The sequence below is a fragment of the Diadema antillarum genome, unplaced genomic scaffold (genome assembly GCF_040938485.1).
Source record: "Diadema antillarum isolate AM-2024a unplaced genomic scaffold, OU_Dant_1.0 scf00000015, whole genome shotgun sequence".
Classification (NCBI taxonomy): Eukaryota; Metazoa; Echinodermata; class Echinoidea; order Diadematoida; family Diadematidae; genus Diadema; species Diadema antillarum.
Window position 1 is genome coordinate 1,935,001 of NW_027270904.1, and position 23,960 is coordinate 1,958,960.

Here is a 23,960-nt window from a genome sequence, read left to right on the forward strand (position 1 = left end):
AGATTCTGCTATGGAAGTTAAGCTCAGGCTCCTGCTAACTCAGTCGTGTTCTTCTGGCTGGCTATTTTGTATTGGAGAAGCAGTTTTCAGCAGATTTTATATGCATTCTGTAATTAAAAACAATGACAATGGCGTCAGTTAGAAAAAAACAAGATATATAAACACATGTTTCTTTCCTTCAAATTTTAGAAGTATATTTATCAATGCCTGTTTAATAAAAAAAAACCTGATATTCTTTATAGGTAAAGCCTACGTTTGCATTGCATTCTTTGAAGAAAAAAAGATGCTTTTTAAGATTACTGACTACATGTATACATTGATACAATGCATCGCTCGAGTAAATAAATCGTTTCTATACTGACGTGATATTGCTCATGACTATGTCAAGTCACATTTTTTTCCAACTCAACTTTTATTACTCCTTTTTGTAGATATTTTACCAAGGAGATTCAAGAGATGGAGTTCGATTTGGCTACAATCATTATTCAAATAGCTGTCAGTTTTTATGGGGGCAAAAAAGAATGTCCTAGGTGCATTTGTACCTTGGATAATCGGGGTTAGATGCTGTCATCTTTCTTAACAATTTGAAGATTAATTTTGGACGCTAACATAATGCCGGGTTTTGATTTGCTTGTTTGCTTATTATGAAATGGAATTTCACCAAACGATAAGGCATATACAAAGCAAATATCAGTCCTGTCCAGAAATATGTGCAAAAGTGCAAATATGAGCTGTGTGTAATGAAAGTATTTGAAACTGTTCCCTCCTGGAAAGACAACTGTTTCACTTTTTCGATTTATTCCAGATCAATGACTACAGTATTGACATCACTGCTGACCATTCAAGAAAGTCCAGAGGTAGACATGTCGTTCTATCAACAGCTGAAAAGAAAAATGAAAAATGAAAATCCAGATTGGATGCGAAATCTGGTTAATGGTTTATTCGATTTCCCATCATTAGTCGCCGCCCCACCCCCCCCCCCCCATTTGATCGAGCATTCTTTTTCTGAGAATGGGTGTGCGTGTGAGTGAGTGTGTGTCACTGCACCATCTTAAGACTAGAAGGAAAGACTATCGATTATTAAGCAGGGCCGGCGCAGTGTTTTCAAAAGTGTGGGGGCCCACTTCCGGGTTTCATGAGCTAACAAGCAAAAAAAAAAAAAAAAAAAAAAAAGGTCCTCAGCTCATCTCTCCCCGTCCACTTCCGGGTTTCTTCAGCTGACAAGCAAAAAAAAAGAAAGAAAGAAAAAAAAAAGGTCCTCAGCTCATCTCTCCTCGCCATACTTCAAGATCTCTATCTCTTTCTATTTTAGTGCCACTTACGTACTTCCGGGTTGAAAAAAGTGTGGGGGCCCAAAGTGATGACACCTTATGTATTCCTTTGTATGGTGCACAAAAAGTGTAGGGGCCCGAGCCCCCACGGCCCCACGGCTGCGCCGGCCCTGTTAAGAAAACGAAACACACAATTTACACTGAAAACTCGCATGCTGCGCGGTGATGATAAGGACGATTGAATTCTGACGGGAAAATGGACAGGTGGATGAATGAACAAAATATAGAACGGTAGATGGCGCAATTCACTCTTATCGGCAAAGACGCATTACTCGACCTAGTGCGTATAGACCAGACGTCAAAAACAGACATGGAAACACTGACAATAATAGAAGTGTAACATTGTACTGATGTATTTTGTTTAATTCATAACCAGGATAATTTGTCAATCAGTAATACGCAGGCCATCTACTTGTATATTAACCGTGTTTGATTGTCAAGAACTTTTGAAACAGCATGAGAAGTATGAAAAATGATATTATAGTTATTAAGATGATTTTTTTTTTCTTCTTCTAAAGCTACTGTCAGAGATCAAGGCATCAAGTACAATGCAGTGGAATATCATGCTTTTATATATATATATATATATATATATATATATACATATATTTGCCCATTTATATATATATATATATATATATATATATTTGCCCATTTATATATATATATATATATATATATATATACATATATATATATATATATATATATATATACATATATTTGCCCATTTATATATGTATATATATACATTTATATATATTGCCCATCTGTTTTCTTCTCTTAACATCAACGCGTTTGTTTGATGTGCACTGTAATGATATTATTCTTTTTCTCCGGAATTAGAAAGTTGAAAAAAGTTTAGCTTTATTAATATTTTGACATTTAGCGTCTAGACATTGCGGTTTTTACAAATTGCATGCATCGAATAGACTAGTTCGGTAATGTATTCAGATTTTTTACATGTTTTCTTCAGAAAACTTGGCTTTTAGCTCTCCGTATGCCCTGCTGAGAAACATGTATGAGAATTCCTGCCCCTGGATCTTAACAGAAGGAAGAAGGTGAATGAAATACTCCGTTGCTAGGCTGCATGTATGAAAAGAAATGATCATAAAAGATATGATAAGATATTACAGAAAATGTCTTCCAGGTAATTTGGACATGTGGAGGGTAAACCCTCGTGCTGGAAATAAGTCACAACGGATTTTGTTTGTTTGTTTGCTTGCCTACTTGTTTGTTTGTTTGTTTGTTTGTTTGTTTGTTTGTTTGTTTGTTTGTTTGTTTTACTCAATTACAGAGCTTCTGGTGCTTAAAATGATAAGAATAGTAATAATAATATCATTTATAAAGTTTCTAAGTGCTAACCGTCTTGTAATGGAGAATTTAAAAGGAGAAATTAGATCATGACCTAAATATTAAGATGAAATACAGGGCACATGTTACACACATTATGAATAATAATTTAAGGAACGAACATAACATATAATAATCAATTACTACAAATTACAGATCATGAGTGAACAGATGGGTTTTGAGTAACTTTTTGAAAGAGTCTACTGTAGGATCTTCGCTTCAATGTGTTACTTGAATATCCCATTGTCAATCTCCTTGTAGGATTTGTTTGGATTGCTGCGATTATAGGCACGTATCAGTAATTCTTGTCTGTAAATATTTAGTGTTTTGCACCGGCATTCTGACCCAAGCAAATGAGTGTTCCTCGGAATTTAAGCGACAGATGCAACAGATGCTGATACGGTAATGATTTTGCGCCACCTAGTGTTCAATGTTTGATAATCCTGTCCATATTTCCTCCCTTGCACCGTGTAACTGTTGTCTCGGTGCGCGTCTATTCTTTCAAAGAATAAGAAGGCAAAACTTATTCCTATCTATATATGCACATTTTTATTAAAAGTCTCCAGTAGAATGTTGTAACCAAAATAAGGCAGGAACATAACAAGACAAGTTGCTATAGCGTATTGAAATCATTGTTTTGTAACAAATAAGGTAGTATCTAAATATAATTCCAAGTCGAATAATAATGATTAGTAAGTTCAACAATGTACTGCACATGTGCGAAAAGAATAGTACGTTACTATGTGATCATCAATTAAGTCAGAGCTTTGTGATTTACCTCATTGTCGTAAGAAGCTTTAAAATAAGTAAAAGTATTATTAAATATACATGTACAAAATGTGAATAATTGTTATATTCAATTGTTTCTAGAGTTAACCGTCTACAGTCACGACAGTTATGGTTTATTGAGAAAAATAGAGATAGCTCCATATATTTTAGGCTTTATTTTAGGCTTTATATGGTAGCATGTTTTGTGATACAACTGACCTAGGCATATGCATCAAATGTGATAAATCAAACACTTCTTAAATCCCTTCTCCTAATGGCAAACAACAGCTTTAATGTCTCAAGTTTTGACAGCTTTTTTAAAGATAATTCGAATAATGTGTGTGAACAGGATCGCTTAGCATTATATTCCATCAGCAGTGAATATTAGTCCGTTGTTTTATCTACATCTATAGCCACGGGTATTTTTTCATTACCTTGAATTTTAGTAATTAAACAAATGAATATTTTACGACTGATCAAGGAGAAAGAAGTGAACATCATAGGAGTGAGAGAGGGAGAGAGAGAGAGAGAGAGAGAGAGAGAATAGAATAAAATCGTCTCCAATTTACCGGAAGCGCAGAAAAAAGATAAACAAATACAATTAACCTCGCCTAGGTCAAATCCAGAGGCAATTAATTAATAATCTTCAACACACGTGAACTTCGACTTACACACGTTTCTAGCACACCGGTTAGAATTTTTCTTTGACTTGTATGAGGTCCTACTAGTCGAGCTTGACTGTATATGACAATTTATTATTTTGGATTGGTTTGGTCAGCGCATGCAGTGCTTGTGATTGTGTGGGGGTTTTCTGTAAATGGGAGGGTCAGCTATTAATCGTAACTATCTTGTAAAGATTCTTGCAATTACCTGTAATTGTTCTTCTCTTTATTAGCCCTTACCTCTCCTTGTGGTGAATATTGCAAACTTTAGTCCCATAAACTCAATAAATTGTGTTGATAAGATTGAAATGATTAAAGGGGAAATCCAGTCCAAATATTTAAGTTAGTCTGATAAAAAAGAGTAAAATCTTACGAGTTCAACGGTAAAAAAAAGGAAGTTATGACATTTTGAACTTTTGCTATTTTCAGCAAAACGGTTCTTGTACAGTGGATATGAATATGCAAATGAGTGAGCTAACCATGTTATAACCTCACAATTTCCATTGATAGTGAACAACAACAAAATGACGAAAAGTAATGTTTCTGTCATTGAAGTCTGAAACATTAATGTTATTCCTGGTAGAATAACTTCGGAATGATAGTGATCAGTTAGATATACAATTTGTATCAAGATTTGAGCCTCGGACATAATTGCGTTTGAATGAAAAACTAGAAATTTCACAATTTTATGTACAGTGGCAAGTTATGATTGCCATTTGAATATTCATATCGACTGTTCAAGAACTGTTTCCTGAAAAATCAACAAAACTTCAAAATATCACAACTTCCTTATTTTTCACCCAATTTCAATCAAAATTTTACCGTTGAACTCGTAATATTTTACTCTTTCTTATCATACTAACTTATATTTGGACTAGATTTTCCCCTTTAATGCGCAAGATCCTTCATGCGTGAAGATTATAACGCAAGATTATTAATTACGTAAGTGGATTACCGCTAACGTACTGTTGTACACGCTTGTAATAAACTGCCAGCTGTAGGTTATGGGCATTTTAATTGTTATCCACTTCTTCCCAAGTTTAATGTATAGAGGACCTTGTTACTGATGCGCGAAAGTAGGTCATCAGCTAATGCATTTTGTTGTTGTTTTGTTTTATCCTTTGACATTTGATTGATGCTGAAGCGACGGGTCGCGACGTTGCTAATGGAACGGATTAAATAAGCAGCAAGGATAGGTCGGGGGGTTGTAATGAATTGATCGTTTTAGTTTCTCGTACACATTGATTACTGCATGTGAGGATATCAAGTGGACATCATGCACTGTCACGCAATAGTTTTTCGAGGTTTTTTGTTTTGTTTTGTTTTAGTTTGGTTTTCGTTTTGGTGTTGTTGTTTTTTGTTACCTTCACGTTCACGACTGTGCCAAAGCATGTCGGTTCACATTCTGTTTAACCTAACATGTTAAAACCAGTTCGAGCAGTCTATATACAAGAATATATACGAGTGTACGTTAGTATCGGGTATCAGTAACAAAAGATTGAGGATCTAAAAGACTCATAAAAGAGAGGGAGAGGAAGGGAATGAGAAGAAAATATAGAAATTGGTATCAGAACCTAGTAAAAAAAAAAGGACTACAGATCTTAAAGACCCATAACATGTATGAGAGAGAGAGAGAGGGGGGGGGGGTGAGAGAAAGAGAATGAGAACAAAATAGATAAAGGAGATGCCTGGGGAGGATTCCTGTTCTCTAATCGGATTGAGATAGGGGCTTCTGTGTACACGTATATATGCCAAAGGAGCACTTGTTTGTGGTCTTTGTTTTAGTATGTAAGCTCCAGCCTCGTCAAATAATATACAAATAAGATGGATTCTCCATTATATTCACAACCAATCAACCAACCAACCAACACATCGGGGAACATTTCTCAAAGGTTTGTACAAGACCTAAATTCTTGCTTGTAAATTTCTATCTAAAGAATTATTTGAAAGTGGTTACTGCTGTATTACAAATACCCATATTGATCACCAACATGTATTTATGATATGATTAGCGTGCCGCCGAGATGATTAGAGAATCTAATCGTATTAACTGGGTCACCATGGGTAGTTACAGCCAATGTAGATATTAATAGGTACTGTGAATTAAGTCAGTGTGGGCTCAATGGCAGTTTATCACGTAGGCTTATCGTAATGAGTATTTCCTACCATGGGTTTAAGCCATTGAGTGCTGTGAGTATTGATTGGCACAGAAGACCTCATAGCATTGTACACACTGTCCTAAGTCTCTGGCACAAAAAGGATTAACAGGTGCACTCTAAGCCCTATATCAAAGAATTCGGTTGATCCGTAACACACGTTTAACTCCGTCTTCTCATTAACCCTGTGTTTTGAGTGCCGATTGGCACACAAAACTCCATAGTGTTGTACGCTCTGTCCAAAGTCTCCGGCACTGAACAGGTTAATAGAGACAGGAGGCACGATCTTGCGAGAAATGTTCTGGTTGAGAAGGCACAGGATTGTGATGAGATGAATTGGTTGAATTCCGCTTTTGCGTATGCTGCACAAGTCTTGTCTTGCCGAGGTGAAATATTGTGTTTTTTGTACCAATGGCTGAAGTCATTTTTTTTTCAGAGTACTGGTTGATCTTTGCTTATCGTATTTCATGTTAGCATATATTCAATTTGTAAAGCCAAAGCTTAAATTTTCATTATCATTTTCCGTATTGTACGACGGTAAATCATTGCTGTATCTCAATTTCAATTCAGTTTCTATGGATTGCATTTTGATATGTCGGACAAGCCTTAGAAGAAACACAATTTTGTGTAGTAGCTAGAGCCTATATAAATGTTGCATGACCAGCGCATAATTTGCCATCTGCACAGTGCGATGATAGCTAAGAAGAAAATATATATGCAATAAACGGACAATATGAAATGGAAAGGCCGGTAAATATTAAGAAGAAAAAATTCCAGAAAACGTAGATTAATATGAAAATAATCACGACAATCATACGCATATTACGTTACAAGCTTGTATACCAAACAATCACCGAAAAGCTTTCTTGTTCGAGTATTTCGTTTCTATAGCTCATTTCTTATTCGATGCAAAGTTTTGTGCATCAAAATGCCAAATCGGCAGACCTCTTGTTTGTTTGTTTGTTTGTTTGTATTATTTTCCAGAAGTTTCAAACAGTACCTCCAGCTTTTTCTGATTAGAATACAAGCTGGAGAGTCGCTTCAAGACATCAGTAAAATATGTAGTCATAATCAGAATATATTGATAGATAAGCTTATTCAGGACAACGGGAATAAAGATGGTGATTTAACGGTATCTTATATAGGGAGATATTAAACCACTAAGACGAGATAGTGATTGATGGTTTACAATCGACACGTATCATTTCACAAATAGAATGCAGAGGCTTTGGCGTTGAAACGAAAACCCATTTTGCCTGTTTCAAGGACGTGAGTTTTGGGTGTGTATGGTGGATGTTTCGCGTGTTTTCGTGGTTTCGTGTAAGGAAACGTGTGAATTCTAAGAATTCCATTAACCTTCATATTTTTGCTTTATCCTATCTTGACTAAACCTCTATCATTGTGTTGGTTTGATTGTGGGACTACTCTATCATTGAAAGCAATATGAACATTATGGAGTGGGACCATGAGCTCACTCGAGGACGTTGAATATTTTTGTATCGGCGTCATGGATACATGATGAGGAATGACAGTACAATATTTTCATCAAAACCAACAATTCTAAATCAACACGCCTGCGCAATCGTATCGATGTCGATTAAAGGGGATGGCTAGTAACTGATCAGTGGGAATCAGTGGCAGTGGGAATGCTGGGGGATGATTGTTCCAATCCTTGTGGGATTCATTTAAGCATACATCTATTGTTGTGTGAAAATGATTTGCTTCAGAACGGTCTCATATTCAATTAATGTGCAGTTTAATGCCCCGTCACTGTACAGGCATGCTAGCATGGAACCATTAAACTGCAAATTACTTGAATATGAGACCATTCTGAAGCAAATAATTTTCACACAAGAATAGTAATGTACTCTTAAATGAATCCCACAAAAATTGGAACAATCATCCCCCAGCATTTCCACTGATTCCCACTGATCAGTTACTAGCCATCCCCTTTAATTCAACAAAATGAAATTTTACACGCTTCGCAGTTACGACGTTAGTCTTGTATATGAATGATGTGTCAACAGACGCACAATACCGCATTGAACCAACCTACATTCAACGGACCGCCTTGCATTTGCATTTAGATTATTAAAGTCCTATATCTGGATAATATCCAATTTGGTAGTTAGACATACTTTATTTTGTTTTGTGTTTATGTCAGTGATTATGAGGTGTAGTCAATTTTCCAAAATGTCATTGATTAATCGCATACTATTTAACGTCAGCAAAACGTTAACGAAATGGCAAAAACCTAAATTTAAATAAGTATAGGAATACCGTCCTGATGTGGTTATTATGGCTCCGGGTAAAGGAAACATAGGCCATTGTTAGTGTACTATGTGTCCATATAATCTATCTTTATATTATGTCATATTATAATATATATATATATATATATATATATATATATATATGAAGTACTAAAACATTGGCCAAAATAAACGGCGACACCCCGTCAAGACCAATGTTTTGGTATTTCATATATATATGTGTTATATATATATATATATATATATATATATATAATTATATTGTCACTAATTATAGAAATTGATTTTTCGAGGGGGGGGGAGGCCAAGTGGGGTCGAGGATCCTAAATTTCTACTGAGGAATGTGCCAATTACTAACAACCTTGTTCCGTGCATGAAAAATAGAATACAATATAATACAGAGGAACATTTTATCCTCTATCTATAATAATAATTAAAAAAAAATAGACAATGATTCTGTAATTACGATACACATTTTATTCTTGACTGATATTTTACACAGTTTTCTAAACAGTATTGTCCAAAGGAGGAAAGAGAAATCCCAAATTTGATAGGGTCACAGTAGACTTGTAATGTCAAAAGGCGCTAAATCCATCATTTCTAAATGGCGCCTTTTGAAAGCAATCTCTTCATATGGTGTGAAGGAATACCACAAATCGGGGGCTTCATTTCACTCCCTTACTGGCAGACTTGTTGCATTTCTACTGGTAGCCATGTAAAAATAAGGTATTGTTCATGTTTCGTTCAAACCCAATTCAGAGCAAACATTTAGCACGATCTCAAAGAGGGTTTTGTTTTGATTTGTTTTTGTTTTTGTTGTTGTTTGAAGAGGAAATGAAATACTAGTGTAGCAGCTTCCCTTGCTTATTGAATATACATGTACATTTTCTGCGTTTGTTCCGTGCAGAAAAGTGCAACTCTATCAATCATTATATTTTCGGAAACATTGATTTTGATTGAAGATCCAGAAAATATAAATGTATATATACAACACAAACAGCCGTGCATATTATGCATAAAAAGCGAGTGCGTGTGTATGTGATTGTTTATGTGTGTATGCGTGTGTCATTGCGTGCGCGTTTCATGGTGTGTGGCCGTGAAAATGTGGAAGGAGTGTGGGTGCGTGTGTGTGTGTGTGTGTGTGTGTGTGTGTGTGTACGGCAAAGCTTTGGCAGGTCCATGGCTCAGACAAAGAGATAGAGGGAGAAGAGAGAGATGTGGGGGGGGGGGGGGGGTAACACTCTCCTTGATAAAGGATAACGGCTCATATTGTTGATGATATCGGACCCAGAGGAGCTGCAGGATGTGAAAATAAAACGTATCATTAAAAAAGTATAAACAAATCTTGAAATTTGACTACGTGACCATATGAACGCATAGAATAACGGAGTAATCATGCCCGACTGTATCGACCGCCATGAATGTAACACAAAGGGAAGAAGCGTTGATTATAAGAATCGAATCGAATATTGATTGTTCTCTCTCTCTTTTTTTTTTTTTTTGTTAAAGAAGTAATCCCATTTGAGATTTTTTTTTTAAAGTAGAATAGTTATCGTCTACATTGTGTTAAACAGTTGTTGTTAGCATCTAAAGTTGCCATAAAGTTTCTGTATATCTCTCGGAGGACACATCAATCGAAGCAGTAACAGTTTCGTGCATAATCATTTGAATATTAAAAACGGAAACATTGTTGCAGTCTGTATGCCTCTGTGTTTTTTTATTTTGTCAACGTTCAACCTAAGTTCCATAAGGGATCGTTTTTCTTCCTAGACATGTCATCAGGTTCTTCTGACAGCTGACAGGTGCAATGTTTCCATATCTTATTTTAATATCTACTGTCATCAGGTCTGCTGGGGGGGGGGGGCATCCGCCCCTTCGTAAAGTAAACTTACCCCTTAAATACGACAGCAACTCGAATAATCAGCACAGCTGGTGTCTGTGAGGTTTTATTTGTGCTAACTGATTCACATGTAATCACGTATTCACGTGTATGTGCGTGTGTGTGTGTGTGTGTATGCGTATGTGTGTGAATGTTATAATATATATATATATATATATATATAATTTGGGGCATAGGGGGAATTTCCGTTATTTCTGTTATGTATTAATCATGTATATGTGTGTGTGTGCTTACGTGTTTACGAGTGTGTATCTATGTGTGTGTGTGTGTGTGTGTGTGTGTGTGTATGTATGTATGTTTGTGTGCGTTTGTGTTGATACGAGTGTTAGTGTTAAAGCTTCCTTATTAGGCATTCGTTCGCTTTCAAGAAAAAAAAATCATGAAATTAGAATAAGAATCTCTTTGATATCATAAGCAAAGTGGCAAAAGTTAAAAAGAAATCGATGGACACAAACGGATGGAAATTATCATCGCACAATGTTAACCCCCCCCCCCCTCCCTCCCCGAATATATTTTCGGTGCGGTAATGTTAACACGAAAGCAAAATTACATTTAATTTGTTGTGCGAGCTGTTATGATTATGGTATATGCAATTCTATACCTTTCATCAACTTTGTGTTATTAGCTATGATAATCTTTTTTAATAGTATATTTATGATCTTCTATGTTTGCATATTTTCAAACCAAACTGTTGTACCGACAGACCTATGACATATACGTGAATTACCATTGAACATTATCATAAATTCATATTTTGTCATAAAAATGTCTTCTTTGTATGGCATCAAAGTGTGTTTGTACAGAGCTTGTGTACGCGTATAGTGTGTGTGTGTGTGTGTGTGTGTGTGCGAACGAATTGAAATCTACTGCATTAATGAGTGGTAAATAAAGACAAGTGACCAAAAAATTGTTTAGTGTGCAATGATACAAACACCTTTATTTACATAGTTACAAACAGAAAAATTGCCAACCACCTCATTATAATATTCTATTTTTACAGAGTTGTCGAAGAAGAGATAGAAAATCGCCAATGATTTTTGACAAAAATGTCTGACAAAAGACCTTTATATAGTATATACATCTGGCATTGTTTTTGTATCGTGCGTCATCAGCCTCAAAATTTCAGTGCAACGTGTCTAAATTTAGTCTTACTTCACCTAAATGGGTCATTTTCCTTTCCCGTAATGCCAGACCCTTTGCCTCTTGCACAAAGTCTTGATGAATGGCGTTATACAGTAACGCATAGTAGGATGCGGCTTCACTTTTCGGCAAACTGTCTAACCAATGTGCAAAAGTTGTTTTGTGCAGTACAGCCTCACACAAAATTTGCATCTGTAGCAACAGCTCTTATCGTGTGCTTATACTGTCGCATGTGCTTCACTTCCCGCCATCCATGCACCAAACATTACGTCACAATAAACACTGGTACGTTTCATCTGAAAAACGATTCAAAATATCTTACATTGTATCTATCCCGATTTCACTCTGGTGATCCTCATAATCACATAATTTAAATATTTCAGAAAAAAAAGACCAGACTGCCAGTATACAAGGTTACAGCACCAACATGAAAATCTTATCCATGTCAAGAATTACAACAAACAAAGTTATAGGAATTAAGATTACATGAGATTAGGAAGAAACGAAACTTCAAGAGTGTTCTTTTTTCCCCTTCTTCCATTACGATGTAAATCGCATAAAAGATTATACTATCCCTGAGCTGTCTGGCCCATGTTCTCGAAATGAGAGCAGCGTAAACTATTTCTTGTTACTGTTAAAGGGATGGAACAGTTTTGGTTGAGGTGGGGACATAGGTTTTTAACTTTTTGCGCAATGATTTGAAACCATTTATATGAAATATTAAAGAGCATATAATTCTAAGAGAAACTAAATGTTCATTTTGATTAAGATAGGCTTTGAAATGGCTGAGATACCCCAAAACAAAGAAGTCCTATTAAAAAGTGGGACTCAACTTTTATGAGGACCGCTTTGTTTTGCTTTGTTTTTGTTCAGCCATTTCAAAACGGATTTTGATCAAACAAACTTTAAATTCTTCTTAGAATTGTATGTTCTTTGATATTTCATATAAGTAATTCAAATCATTCCTCAAAAAGTTGAAATCTGAATCCCATCCCAACCATCATCATACCATCCCTTTAAACAAGCGTAGTTCATGGGGAGTTGACTTTTACCCTCTTTATAGAGTTCTCAATATTTCGTAAAGTACTGATGTCTTGATATCGGGAGAGTAAACTTCAGGTTGCTCTTCATGATCCAAATCTGTTGCAAAGTTGGAATACTATATTGGGTTATCAGGTTATAATAATCACTTTGCTATCGTCAAAGCAGTGACGGAATCGAAGTTAAGAATATGACCCAGCATACAAATTTGGGGAATACGTACATGACAACCTTTACCAGTGCTCACCACGAACTCTGGTGAAGGGAATTACCCTGCACTCTGATAGCAAGGATAGTGTTATTTATCCAGTTTCTCATGTTTATCGCAGCATTTTTGCACACAAACTGGACACGCCATGTCACTGTAATGATAAAAAGGGACTGGCTGAACACTAAAGTAATACACACGTATACACATTGCAAAACAAACCGCTTGTTTAGGAAACCGTGAACTGCAATACATCATGACAACATCCATCGGCAAACAAAATGCGAAATGCATCACAAAGTTTTACATCGATTAATTGAAGATGTATGATCTGGGTTTGAATAAGAAAATGTAATGTTTGTCCACACGACGAACATATAGTTGTTCTATATTTTCTTATTGAATCGAACGATTGGTGATTTGATCGCTGCTTTCGATATCGATAGAGGCAGACGATCATCGAAAGATTAGGATGTGACTCAGGTAGGCCTACTCATCTGGATGTGTCTGCCACAGCAGTAGTACATATATCAGTGTTTCACGCTTAAAGGTCTGTTACAAAACTTTTGCTGTACAATTATACAGATGCTTATAACATGTATAATGCTATACAGTGAATTCTCTTTCCTGGATAAATAAACAACAACGTAAAGCACGAAAAAAAAGAGATAAGAACCCGAACGTCTGATACAAGTAATAGAATCCTGAAATACAAAACAAAAAAGAACGTTAAGAGAAATAACTGTGTGGAAATCAATAATTGTAGCACTGCCGATTGCTGGCTAGTTTGACTTTATGTTTTAGACTGGCATCGTGCGGCAGCTGATAATCAATTTCGGCTTGTTGAAACGAAGAAGTTTATCGGTCTATCGTCAGCTTGTCAGCACGCCGACTCGCGGGCACAAAGTTTTGACGAGTGCGCGCGTGACGTAGATAAAATACAATGAATAGATATTACAAAGTTTATCTGTACTTCTTTTTCTTCTCCCAGTTAATCTAGACGTACCGTGATTTGTGATTGCTCAGACACGTGAAGGTGAAAAAAAAACAAACCAGATTTTAGAGAGACTGTCAATCAGTGATTGAGAACGTTTATCAAAACACATAACAGTGACAAATACTTGCAATGATACCTAGCATTTTGCTGGGGTTTTTTTTTGTGTATGTTTGTGGTTTGTGTGTTCAAGTAAAAAATTACTCTCCTTATCGAACGAATCGTGTCTCCTGTAGTAAGGTACAATAGAACTTGGTGATAATCTTCTCTTGTTTTTGTTTTTTCACAACCCCAAATTAGCGATAGACTAGGGAGATGATAGTCATGCAGTGAAGCGCCTTCAGTACCGAAACTGTGTTCACTATCATAAACTTTTAAATAGGACCTACAGTGCACTTCAGTTATAACGAACACGGTCATAACGAAATTCTTGTATGATGTACTTTATAATTTTGTTGGAAATTAAGTGAAACGAAATGAAACGAAATTCTCGTTGCAACGAAGGAAAAATATCATGTTTTCAAATTATCATCTATATATCTTTTTATACTTAAATGCTCGGCTACAACGAAAGTTCAGTGTAACGACAGAAATGGCCGGTCCCGAGGACTTCCTTATAACAGGAGACTCCTGTATATAAGGCCTTCTAGTCCTAAAAACAGAATTAAAGGAAGTAAAGAACGTAGAAATCCCCAGACGGATATTTGGTCAACATGATGACGAATGACAATCAATGATTCATGACTGTTGTAAAAAGTGCTGGCACCACAAACAGTATGTTTCTTTCTTGTTGTACACGTAAGCAGGACAAGATGGATTATGAAATCATGTCGACAGCATTGACGCACTTAATATCAATGTCTACCAGTTGAAAACATACATGTACTCTCAAACAGCTTAAGGGACAGAAAAGTATCAAAAAACCCCAACTTTTAAGAGGTTCGCATTTTCAATAAGAACCAGGTGTCTTGAAAGATTTGTGACATCACGACGGTTCATTGGACAACTATTCAAAGTGCACGGTCTCCCTTCCAGGACTTCTGTGCAGGAAAATAATGGTCACCGATTTAAAGATCTTGAATGCACAGATTTGGAAAAAACAATCTATCCGAAGAAATTCTGAAATGTCGCACTTCCCCTTGAATCGGGAGTAAATTTGCAATCCAAGTGTAATAAAACCAAGGCGATGGAGTGGTTACAGTTCGATATTCCGAAAGTTCTTTAGTACGGGCCTTTTTTCAGTTCAAGGGATCTTCGGAATGATGGACCATATTCATTTTCGGACTAACGAACCTTTGAAATAATGAAACTTCGGAATAAGGTCACAAATGTTTGGATTAATTGAACGTCTGGGTATGTGGAATTTGTATGTATCGGAATGACGAACCTTCTGATTTACGATCATCACCCTGCGGAAAGATCATGATATTTTTTTTTGTCCTAACATTGATGTTTTCCTAGTTTATGCATCTAAGCTTATTATCATAAATTGGTTCGTATTCTATCATAATGATGGAACAGAAATTTGACACAAGTTTCGTATTTCCCGTATACCTCATCTTTTCAGGAATTTAAACTGAATAAAAAAATTGTTGAAAGAGCTGAAATACTGAGAGTGCTTGTATAGATATTGAATTGATGGGAATATAATTATTTATATGCCAAGACTAATAATTCACTTCTTAGCAATTACGTTTCACTGTGAGTCTTCTATAACCATTTTGGCTGCCTATAGTCATGACCGGGAAAGCGTGTGTACATCATTTTATACTGGTATACTGCCGTGTTTATGCGAGCAAATCGATGCGTACGATAGTATATTCCGGTGCACTGGCTGCATGGTCCACTGCGCCCAAACGGGTTTTCTGAGATGGAAAATTCCAAAATATTCAGCCATTATTTTGAATGCATTGGATGATGCTTATTGCGCAGTTATTCAACACTTTTTGGGTGAAAAAACATAAACAAAATCAAACTGGAATCGTTGACTTCCATATTACACTTTGCATTTTTTGGCCCTGATGGTCGGTAAACATATCTCAATGATCACTCATACGCCTATTCTCCCTCTTTAAAAAGAAGGAATCATGTCCTTCGCCTTACGATATTCATTTTTGCCAGTTGAGCTCCATGCTGCGAATATATGACAATATACAAGTCATGATTGTTGTAGTCTTAGTAGAGCAAAGACAAAGTCAAATTGGATGACGAAACAAGGTTAACATTCACAGATCAAAAGATGGGCCAGACTTATTTCACTGGTCTGTTCACCATTCATGTTGGATCACTCACTCTACAACAATCTTCGAAAACATTAACAGATTTTGGTCCCCTTAACCAGTTCGAAATGAATAGCCTCATTAATTTGTTTCTGGTGTTTTGCGCCAATGTAGAAACACTGCTTGAATTCGGTTTTCTTTGGTTTTGGTCTTTTTCGTTTGGATTTTGAACTCCTCCTTTCCTTGCTACAAATATTTTGATACCCTTTCCGTTTTCGATAATCATCTTTCACTGTGTGGTATGTGCATATTGAGTAAGATGCATTTGTTCCTTTAAAGGAGACCTCCATTATTTTCAGACTTTCGCCATTGAACAACAACAAATTCGCTATAGATTAGTTATACTGGGTACAGAGTTTCGGAATCTATAGTGATTGGGATGAGGAATAATGTTTCCAAAATTGATAACAAATCACAATGAACGAGGATGATGACATATCAGCTTCACATAAGAACGCATGATTGCGTGCTCAAGGAAGCAGAACAAAAGAAGAAAGCATGCATAAATTCTACCCAGGTGGACTTGTTGAACAAGTTGTATTGTAATGGAATTACATTGCTACATTACTGGAACATGTGAGCCTCCTACATCATCATCCTTGTTCAGTGTATTGTTGCTTTGGGGTTTTAAGAGTATTGGTATTTTACTCAGAGACCACAATAAATTCCGCAAATCTCTACAAGACACTATAGATTTGTGTTCTACATGATGTAAAATTATATAAATCGTCTGGAATGTCCCTTCAAACCCATCACCACGCATGCGCATATACACGATAGAGATACTGAGTTTGGAGGGTTGAGAAGGATGCGATGGATACGTCAGTTCTTTCGCTTTCATGCTGCTTAAGGAGACCATGAATTCACCTGAACCTCATCGAAAGGAACTTTTGCAAATTAAAACAAGAATGAAAACAGAAATATCCCTCTGCTTTGAGAACAGAAGTAGTGAAGCATGTACAACTAATGATTTATAATTAGTATAGCATTAGTCGGCATGTGATAATGTCTATTGTAACCCTTTATGGGAATTAACTATGCATGTATTAAGTTTAAGGAGTATATAGGATTACACCTTAACCCCCTGTCTCCGACAAGAATCATTTCTTCGAGCTTAAGATATCTTGCTATAATTGGTTTCCTAGACAACGGGTAAAGACATTGAAAGAGGAAAGAACCCATCTTCAGCCAAAGACTTGGGATAAGTATCGTATAAGCTGCGTTTTTATTTGTGTGTGAAAGAGAGAGAGAGATAGATAGATAGATATGGATTGATGTTATAGACAGATAGATAGAAATAAAGATGGATAGATAAATAGATAGATAGATAGATAGATAGATAGATATAGATAAAAGACAGATAGATAGATAGATAGATGGATAAATATATAGATTTGAAAATAGATAGATGGATAGATAGATAGAGATAGATAGATAGATAGATAGAGATAGATAGATAGATAGATAGAGATAGACAGATGAATAGACAGACAGATGGATAGATAGATAAAGAGATGGAGAAGGAAGGAGAGAGAGAGAGACTTGTGTTATTACCACTAATTGAATCAACGTCAAGAGGAATATGAATCATGTAAGCAGTAAAGCATTCGATTCCATGCCATTATAAAAGAATGCACTATTTGGTATTAACGCAGAGCAATAACAGCAGTAACTCATTTCAACAGGTCTCAGATTTGTCTTTGGACGGACGTAACATACTACAAAACACGTTAAATGCTGAGACTTTGTCGAGATCATCAAATCATGAACAACCTGGAAACCTCCTTGGGCGGTATCTTGATGATTTGTACAAGGAATGTTAACTAGGACCCATGACACCTTTCAAGACAATGATTAACAAAAGGAAGCTCCTGCGTGCAATGTAATAAAACTGTGACACTACGTAGACCGTGTCAAGACATTTTGTGCATTGGTTAGTGTTCTCGACATTGGGTTCACGATACGGCCTCCCTGTGCGCTTTTTTGACATTAAGGAGGACGCGATGGTCATCGCCCTGCGAGCTGTCGCTGTCCGCAGAAAATCGTTGGAGCTGTCCCAGAGCGTGGTGCTTCCCGCTCTCATCTCCTTTGGTATGCATGGAACTAACTTCCTGTCGCCTGTCGAGACTTTGCTCAACACGGGACGCGCCTGTATCGCCAACTCGCGAGGAGTTCCCGCGTAGCCTGGTCATCAGGCTACCGCTGGCTCCACGTCCGCTCCCGCCGACGGAGTTCTTGCTGCTGCTTCTGCTCCTACCAACATCTCTTTCGAATGTCTGGAGTTCGCTGCTGTGGTTCACGCGGCCAACGACTTCCATGGTTTGGCTGGTTTGAATTGGCGGAAGCGAGAGGCGATTGTTATTGTTACTACTGTGATTTAAATTCTCAGCTTCCACATCTCGCTTGTCCGCGGCTTCCGTTTTGAAGCCGTGATTGACCTGCGGGCCCGACGGGGAAGTCGGATTGGCAGGTGGGATGCTACCCTCACTCGTGTGGACGTTGATCATGGAGTTCGTTCTCGTGTTGCTTCGAGTCCTGCTCTGAGTGAAGATGTTCAGCTCGCGCTCGTCCACGAAGTAGAGCGCGTAAATCTTCACGACAAAAAGGCACATGAGCGTGACGGTTCCATTGATGATGAGACCTAGCGCGCTGTAGCTAGCCTTGTAGACGGCCTCCCTCGTGGTAAAGAAGGCGGGTGCGAAGGAGGAGAAGACCACGAGACTGCTGAAGACGCAGAAGGTGATGAAACGCGACTCGTTGTAGTTCTCCGGAAGCTTTCGCGTGACGAAGGCGAAGACGCAGCAGACCATGATGAGGCAGATCTCCCACGTGATCGTCCCGATTACCTCGATGTCGCTCTCGTCACACGCCAACTCGATCTTTGGCTCGTTGGGGTCTGGCATGGTGATCTCCACCGCCGGAGGAATGAGAATAAACCAGGCAGTCGCCCACACCACCTGGGGATTTAAAAAGAGATGGAGAGACATGTTAATATGTGATTATTTCTAATGGAGCTGGATAAAGTCTATCACTTCATTTGATATTTTATGAGCTTTGTTTCTATGCACGATCATAGATGAGGGTTTGATTCCATAGTCATGATAGATGGCGAGTGTTTCGATGGCTTTTATGGGTTTACTTCCTAGTAAGGGAAATATGTGCACCATCTTTACTCCCTGGCAAATATTCTTTGCCTTATGTGCACCGAAACCATTCTTCACACCCCAAGGCGTTCAATGTTGAAGGTACCATAGACACAACTGCCGAGACTAAAAGTTAAGCGCAGACTTTGTGCATTAATCATGCTAGCAAACCGTCGCCTAGAAATCTGACATGTTTATACTCTCAGTACCTTGGAACATACAGAAACAAGCATCACGCATTAGTCACTTCTTGCGAAAACCTGTTGAATGTCCTGTAAAACCAGCAAAATCACTGGTAACAGCCTCGCAAAAGAACCCAGACAAAGCAAACTTATTCCAGGGCTGGACATAATCAGAATTATTTCAAAGAATAAACGAAGGTTAACATGATTAACGTCAACGCTATTTGGGAACATGAGTCAAGATTTATCTCTCCAAACACAATGGATAAACAAAATCAACTCGCGTACACATATCATGATCGGATCAAATTGTGAATGTCGCAGTCTCTTCTTCCGATTAAAACAGTGCAACAGTCCAAACGAAGCATCGTCATCAGGTTTTCCAATTATTAGACCTCAGCTAAGATGAAGCGTAATCAAATAATACTGTATCAGCTAATAAACTAGAATGACGTAGCCTCCGTGGACAGTCGTGGATGACGGAAATGTTTGTTCGTATGTGGTATATGTGTCTTCTTGTGACGACGTAATGTATGCGTTTCTGCATCTTTCTTTCCTTTTTTTTAGTGTGTAAGAAGTAGATAGAGAGAGAGAGAGGAGAGAGAAGGGACAGAGAAAAAAAGAGGAAACGGCAGAGGGAGAAAGAGGGAGAGACAGATAGTTTGTCTTCCCTCATTCATATTGTACTGGTCACCGCCCACTTGAAGTCTTCGTGGTCAATCCCTTAAAGCCTTTGAATTAGACCGAAGGACGATTCCAACCACTGTACCAAGAGACAATAGTAGAGTCCCGCGCAATCATACACAGAGCTGAAACCGATACGCCCAGGCGTCTCATTTTCGATTGACACCGCATCTGATGGAACTAGAGTATAAAGCAGAGTTGCGGGAGATGAGGATCGCTGGATTTGGGTTTCATCCAGAGATAGGCGGTCATCTCTGGTGAACGAACGCCGAAGACCGAGTTCAGCGAGGGATGACAGATTCCTAAACATCATCCAGACTTCATCTTGACTTTCGTCCCACATGCACTCTCGCTCTTCTCAATCGGTGTTTTGATCTTTCTCTTAATGAATCCGACTCAACGTGGACGATTGCATTGACTTGTGTGAGAGAGCGGCACACGTTTGTGCTAACTTAAGGGATTATACTATAGGGATGGCAAGGCACAGAGAAAGCGCGCGCGCGAGAGAGAAAGGCTCGGTATAGGTTGAGGCAACCTATTAACCTTCCATAGTTTTGTTAATTGTTTGATGTAAACTCGAATCGTTTTTCAAGGCAGAGTTCAATTCGGAAAGACCATGAACATGACAAAATTTCGCAGGTTGTGCAGTTTTATCCCCCTGATGTCTTACAATTTCTTTTTACTTGACACCTGACAAAAAACTGATTTTGACATATAAACCTTTCCCTAAGGTTTGGCGGCATAACAGTCGGTTTAATGAAACATGATTTTATACTTATTATTACTTCTTCTTCAAGGAAACTGCAGGGAATATCTAACGATACGACTGATATCTCTGAAAAAAAAAAATCAAAAAGGGAACAGACTTACCGGAACTATACAGATGACAAGAGTTAAGGTGACTTGTGATGTTGGACTTATAAACCGCGGTCTCCTGGCGGATTTCAACCCCGCCCTAAATATTCTGTACAGGCGTATGGTCTTCGTTGCTATGGAGACATAGATGAGGGAGAGAGCGACTGGTGAGCCGATCCTACGCAGGGCGCAGACACCCGGGTTGGGTTTGATGCCGAAGAGCATGGAGGTAAGGAAGGCGAGGACGAGACCGGTGAAGATGATGTAGCTCAACTCTCGACTTGATGCCTTGATCAGCGGCTTCTCTCGGTTGTGGACGTAGATGGCGATGGTTAAGATGGTTCCGAAGAGGCCGAAAGCGGACAGGATGACGATGGCGGTCACCCAGGCATTGTTGACGGCTGGACTAAGAGGGACGCACCCCGTCCTCAGCTCGTCGGGCCAGCCGTAGGTATTCTCTTCCGCCTTGATGCACGAATCGCACACCGTGCCGTTGTTAATGACTATCTCGCTTGTCTGGCATGGAGTACAGGACCAGCAGCAGGGGTTTTCTGGCAGCACTGTCCGCTTCTCCCCGGTGTCACACGGCGTGCTGCACACCGACTGTGGGTCTCCAGTGGTGTTATCCCAAAGGGTGGAGTTACCCGTCAGGTACCAGGGAATGGTTGTGGTAATTGTCAGTTTCTCCTGAGCTGAATCAACCCACGTGCCGACATGAAGAAATTCATATTTCCCCGGCTCCACCAGCTGTAGATTCCTGATACTATAGCGCCCTCCCATGTCTCCGTTTGGCATGAACTCAAGGTCGCCATTCACTGGACTTACGAACTTTGTTTTCAGGAGTGCGTTTCGTAGGACAGTCCCGTTAGATTGCTGCATCGCCTCGCACAACCCCAGGTTCGGGTCACCACACAGAGTCACTTGCATGTCGTGTAAGGCGTTGGCAAAAGCGAGGACGCAGTCCATGACGATTGTTTCGTGCACGGGGTTGTCGAGCCCTTCGACGCCTTCGAATGACCTCGACGCGCAGGTGCCATTGACGGTCGTATCGTCCTCGCAGAGACCGTACTTCTCAAGGAAGTCCTCCAACCATGGGTTGGTGCTCGTTGTCGGACTCATTCTCATGAAGTAGTCGTTGTATTTGTTGAACACTCCAGAAAGAGGCACCACTGTGAAGGCACCTACAGTTAAAAACAAAGAGAGAAGAAAGAGTGTCGTAAATAGCATCACACTAACCCATTTTTTTCCCTACTGGTCCAACCTGTCTGTTGAACTATAAGGTCCCCAGTTTTCAATTTTCCATAAAGAGCATCACAATGACCTTTTTCACATTACGGCCACTACCAACTGTCCCTGAATTAATAAACATATTATATACATAATGAACTTACTTTGGGTTGGAATAAGGAAAAATATTTGTCACGTGACTGCTGAAGAAACAGTGGATACATAAAACAAGCTACCAAGGAACCGACGGGTTTATACGTCTCCTCAGAATGACAAAGGCAACGATGTCAAAGTAGCTTATAGAAACACAACAACTGACCATTGCTGCAAGACGATTTGAACCAGGGTCTGATGATTACCCAAATTGACTCGCTGAAAGTTTGAACAGACAAGAATTGACAGATGGCTATACTGAAGGTTAACGTCCTGTTTCGACTTCTTTGGGGACTTGACCATTCGCTTCAACCTTTCAGTTTTGAAATATTGAAATCTTGAGTAAGGCTTTGATTCCCTCCCTCCTTCCCTTTCCCCTCCTTTCTCCGTTCTTTCTTCTCTCCACTATTGATTTATCTATCTCCCTTTTTTGTCACTGCCTGTGGTGCTAAGTCACACCAACGTTTCTATAAAGGTCGCTGTAATATCATCTTGTCTGTGATATACAGTGTACGTCGGGGACATATTGCATAATTCAGGATGTCCAGGCTGGAGTCTACCGTTGGTCGATGCGTAATTGAATAACATTAATTCATCAATACATTGACTCAACTGATAATCCTCCCATCGACGAAATATTCTTCACTCTCTCATTATTTGCAAAGAATGTAGCACTGTCTCTTTCCATGTTGCTCATAATGTGAGAACCCAATAGGAAAATCAGTTTCTCTTCTCTCTCTCTCTCCTCTCCACCCCCTCCCTCCCCCCCCTCTCTCTCTCTCTCTCTCTCTCTCTCTCTATCTTGAATGAGAGAAAGGGTGTTATCAAACTCACTCATGACAGCTCACTTTCATGTGATGAACACTGGAGTGACATCAACAAGTTTAGTCTATGGCCTATACAAACATTTTACACAGACATTGACAAAGATCAATAATTTTCTACGCTGGACAGAGAGGCCTTCTTTTTTTTTTTAATGAGATCGAATGTATGGACACCTTTTCCGTGAGGACGTGCATGATACTAATTTATAGTACCATCCGGAACGCGCGATGCGTTTGAATACATGTGCCAGGTATCCAGTTTGCATGCATTGCTATGTCAGGCAAGAGTTGGAAAACTATCTTGTTGCCAGGAACAACCTTTTATTGTAGTTGAGGTATGAATAGAATGTTTAAACGAACCCCTTGGTATTAAAGAAAGTACTAGGGAAATCTCGATTAATTTATTTCAGTCTATTATATATAGTTTTAATAATTGATATAATTCATAATGCTCCAAATTCACTCCGTGGAGGGGTTTAGGTTAAGGTTCAAGCAAACATAAACTGTTTGTTATCTTTTCACACGACTGTCACACCCCCTGTGTGCGAACTTTCATGTTCTGACAATGATAGTAATAATAACACATCTCGGGAAACTGCGTGTAAGCAGTACGAGCGCAATAAATTAGCACACGTGATATAATTTTTTTTTTTATTGTGAGTCGATATTAGTATCGTGTCTGCCGTTGAAATGGCGATGATCGTAAACTTATACCACGGTGACGTGTGCAGGGGCACTAATGGGCCATTGAAGGAGCATTAGTATAGAAACCCGATGAAGGAGCTAT

At 38.5% G+C, this 23,960-nt stretch overlaps 1 protein-coding gene across 1 annotated transcript in view; it reads right to left on the minus strand.

The window, feature by feature from the left end:
* Positions 1-18,060: 18,060 nt before the first annotated feature.
* LOC139724777 (metabotropic glutamate receptor 3-like) overlaps positions 18,061-23,960 on the minus strand; it is a 117,560-nt gene continuing 111,660 nt past the window's right edge. The window contains exons 5-6 of the mRNA XM_071635893.1: positions 20,985-22,150; positions 18,061-19,062 (exon numbers count right to left, since the gene is read on the minus strand). Of these exons, the coding sequence (XP_071491994.1) occupies positions 18,061-19,062; positions 20,985-22,150 (2,168 nt within the window). The remainder of the gene's footprint in view (positions 19,063-20,984; positions 22,151-23,960) is intronic.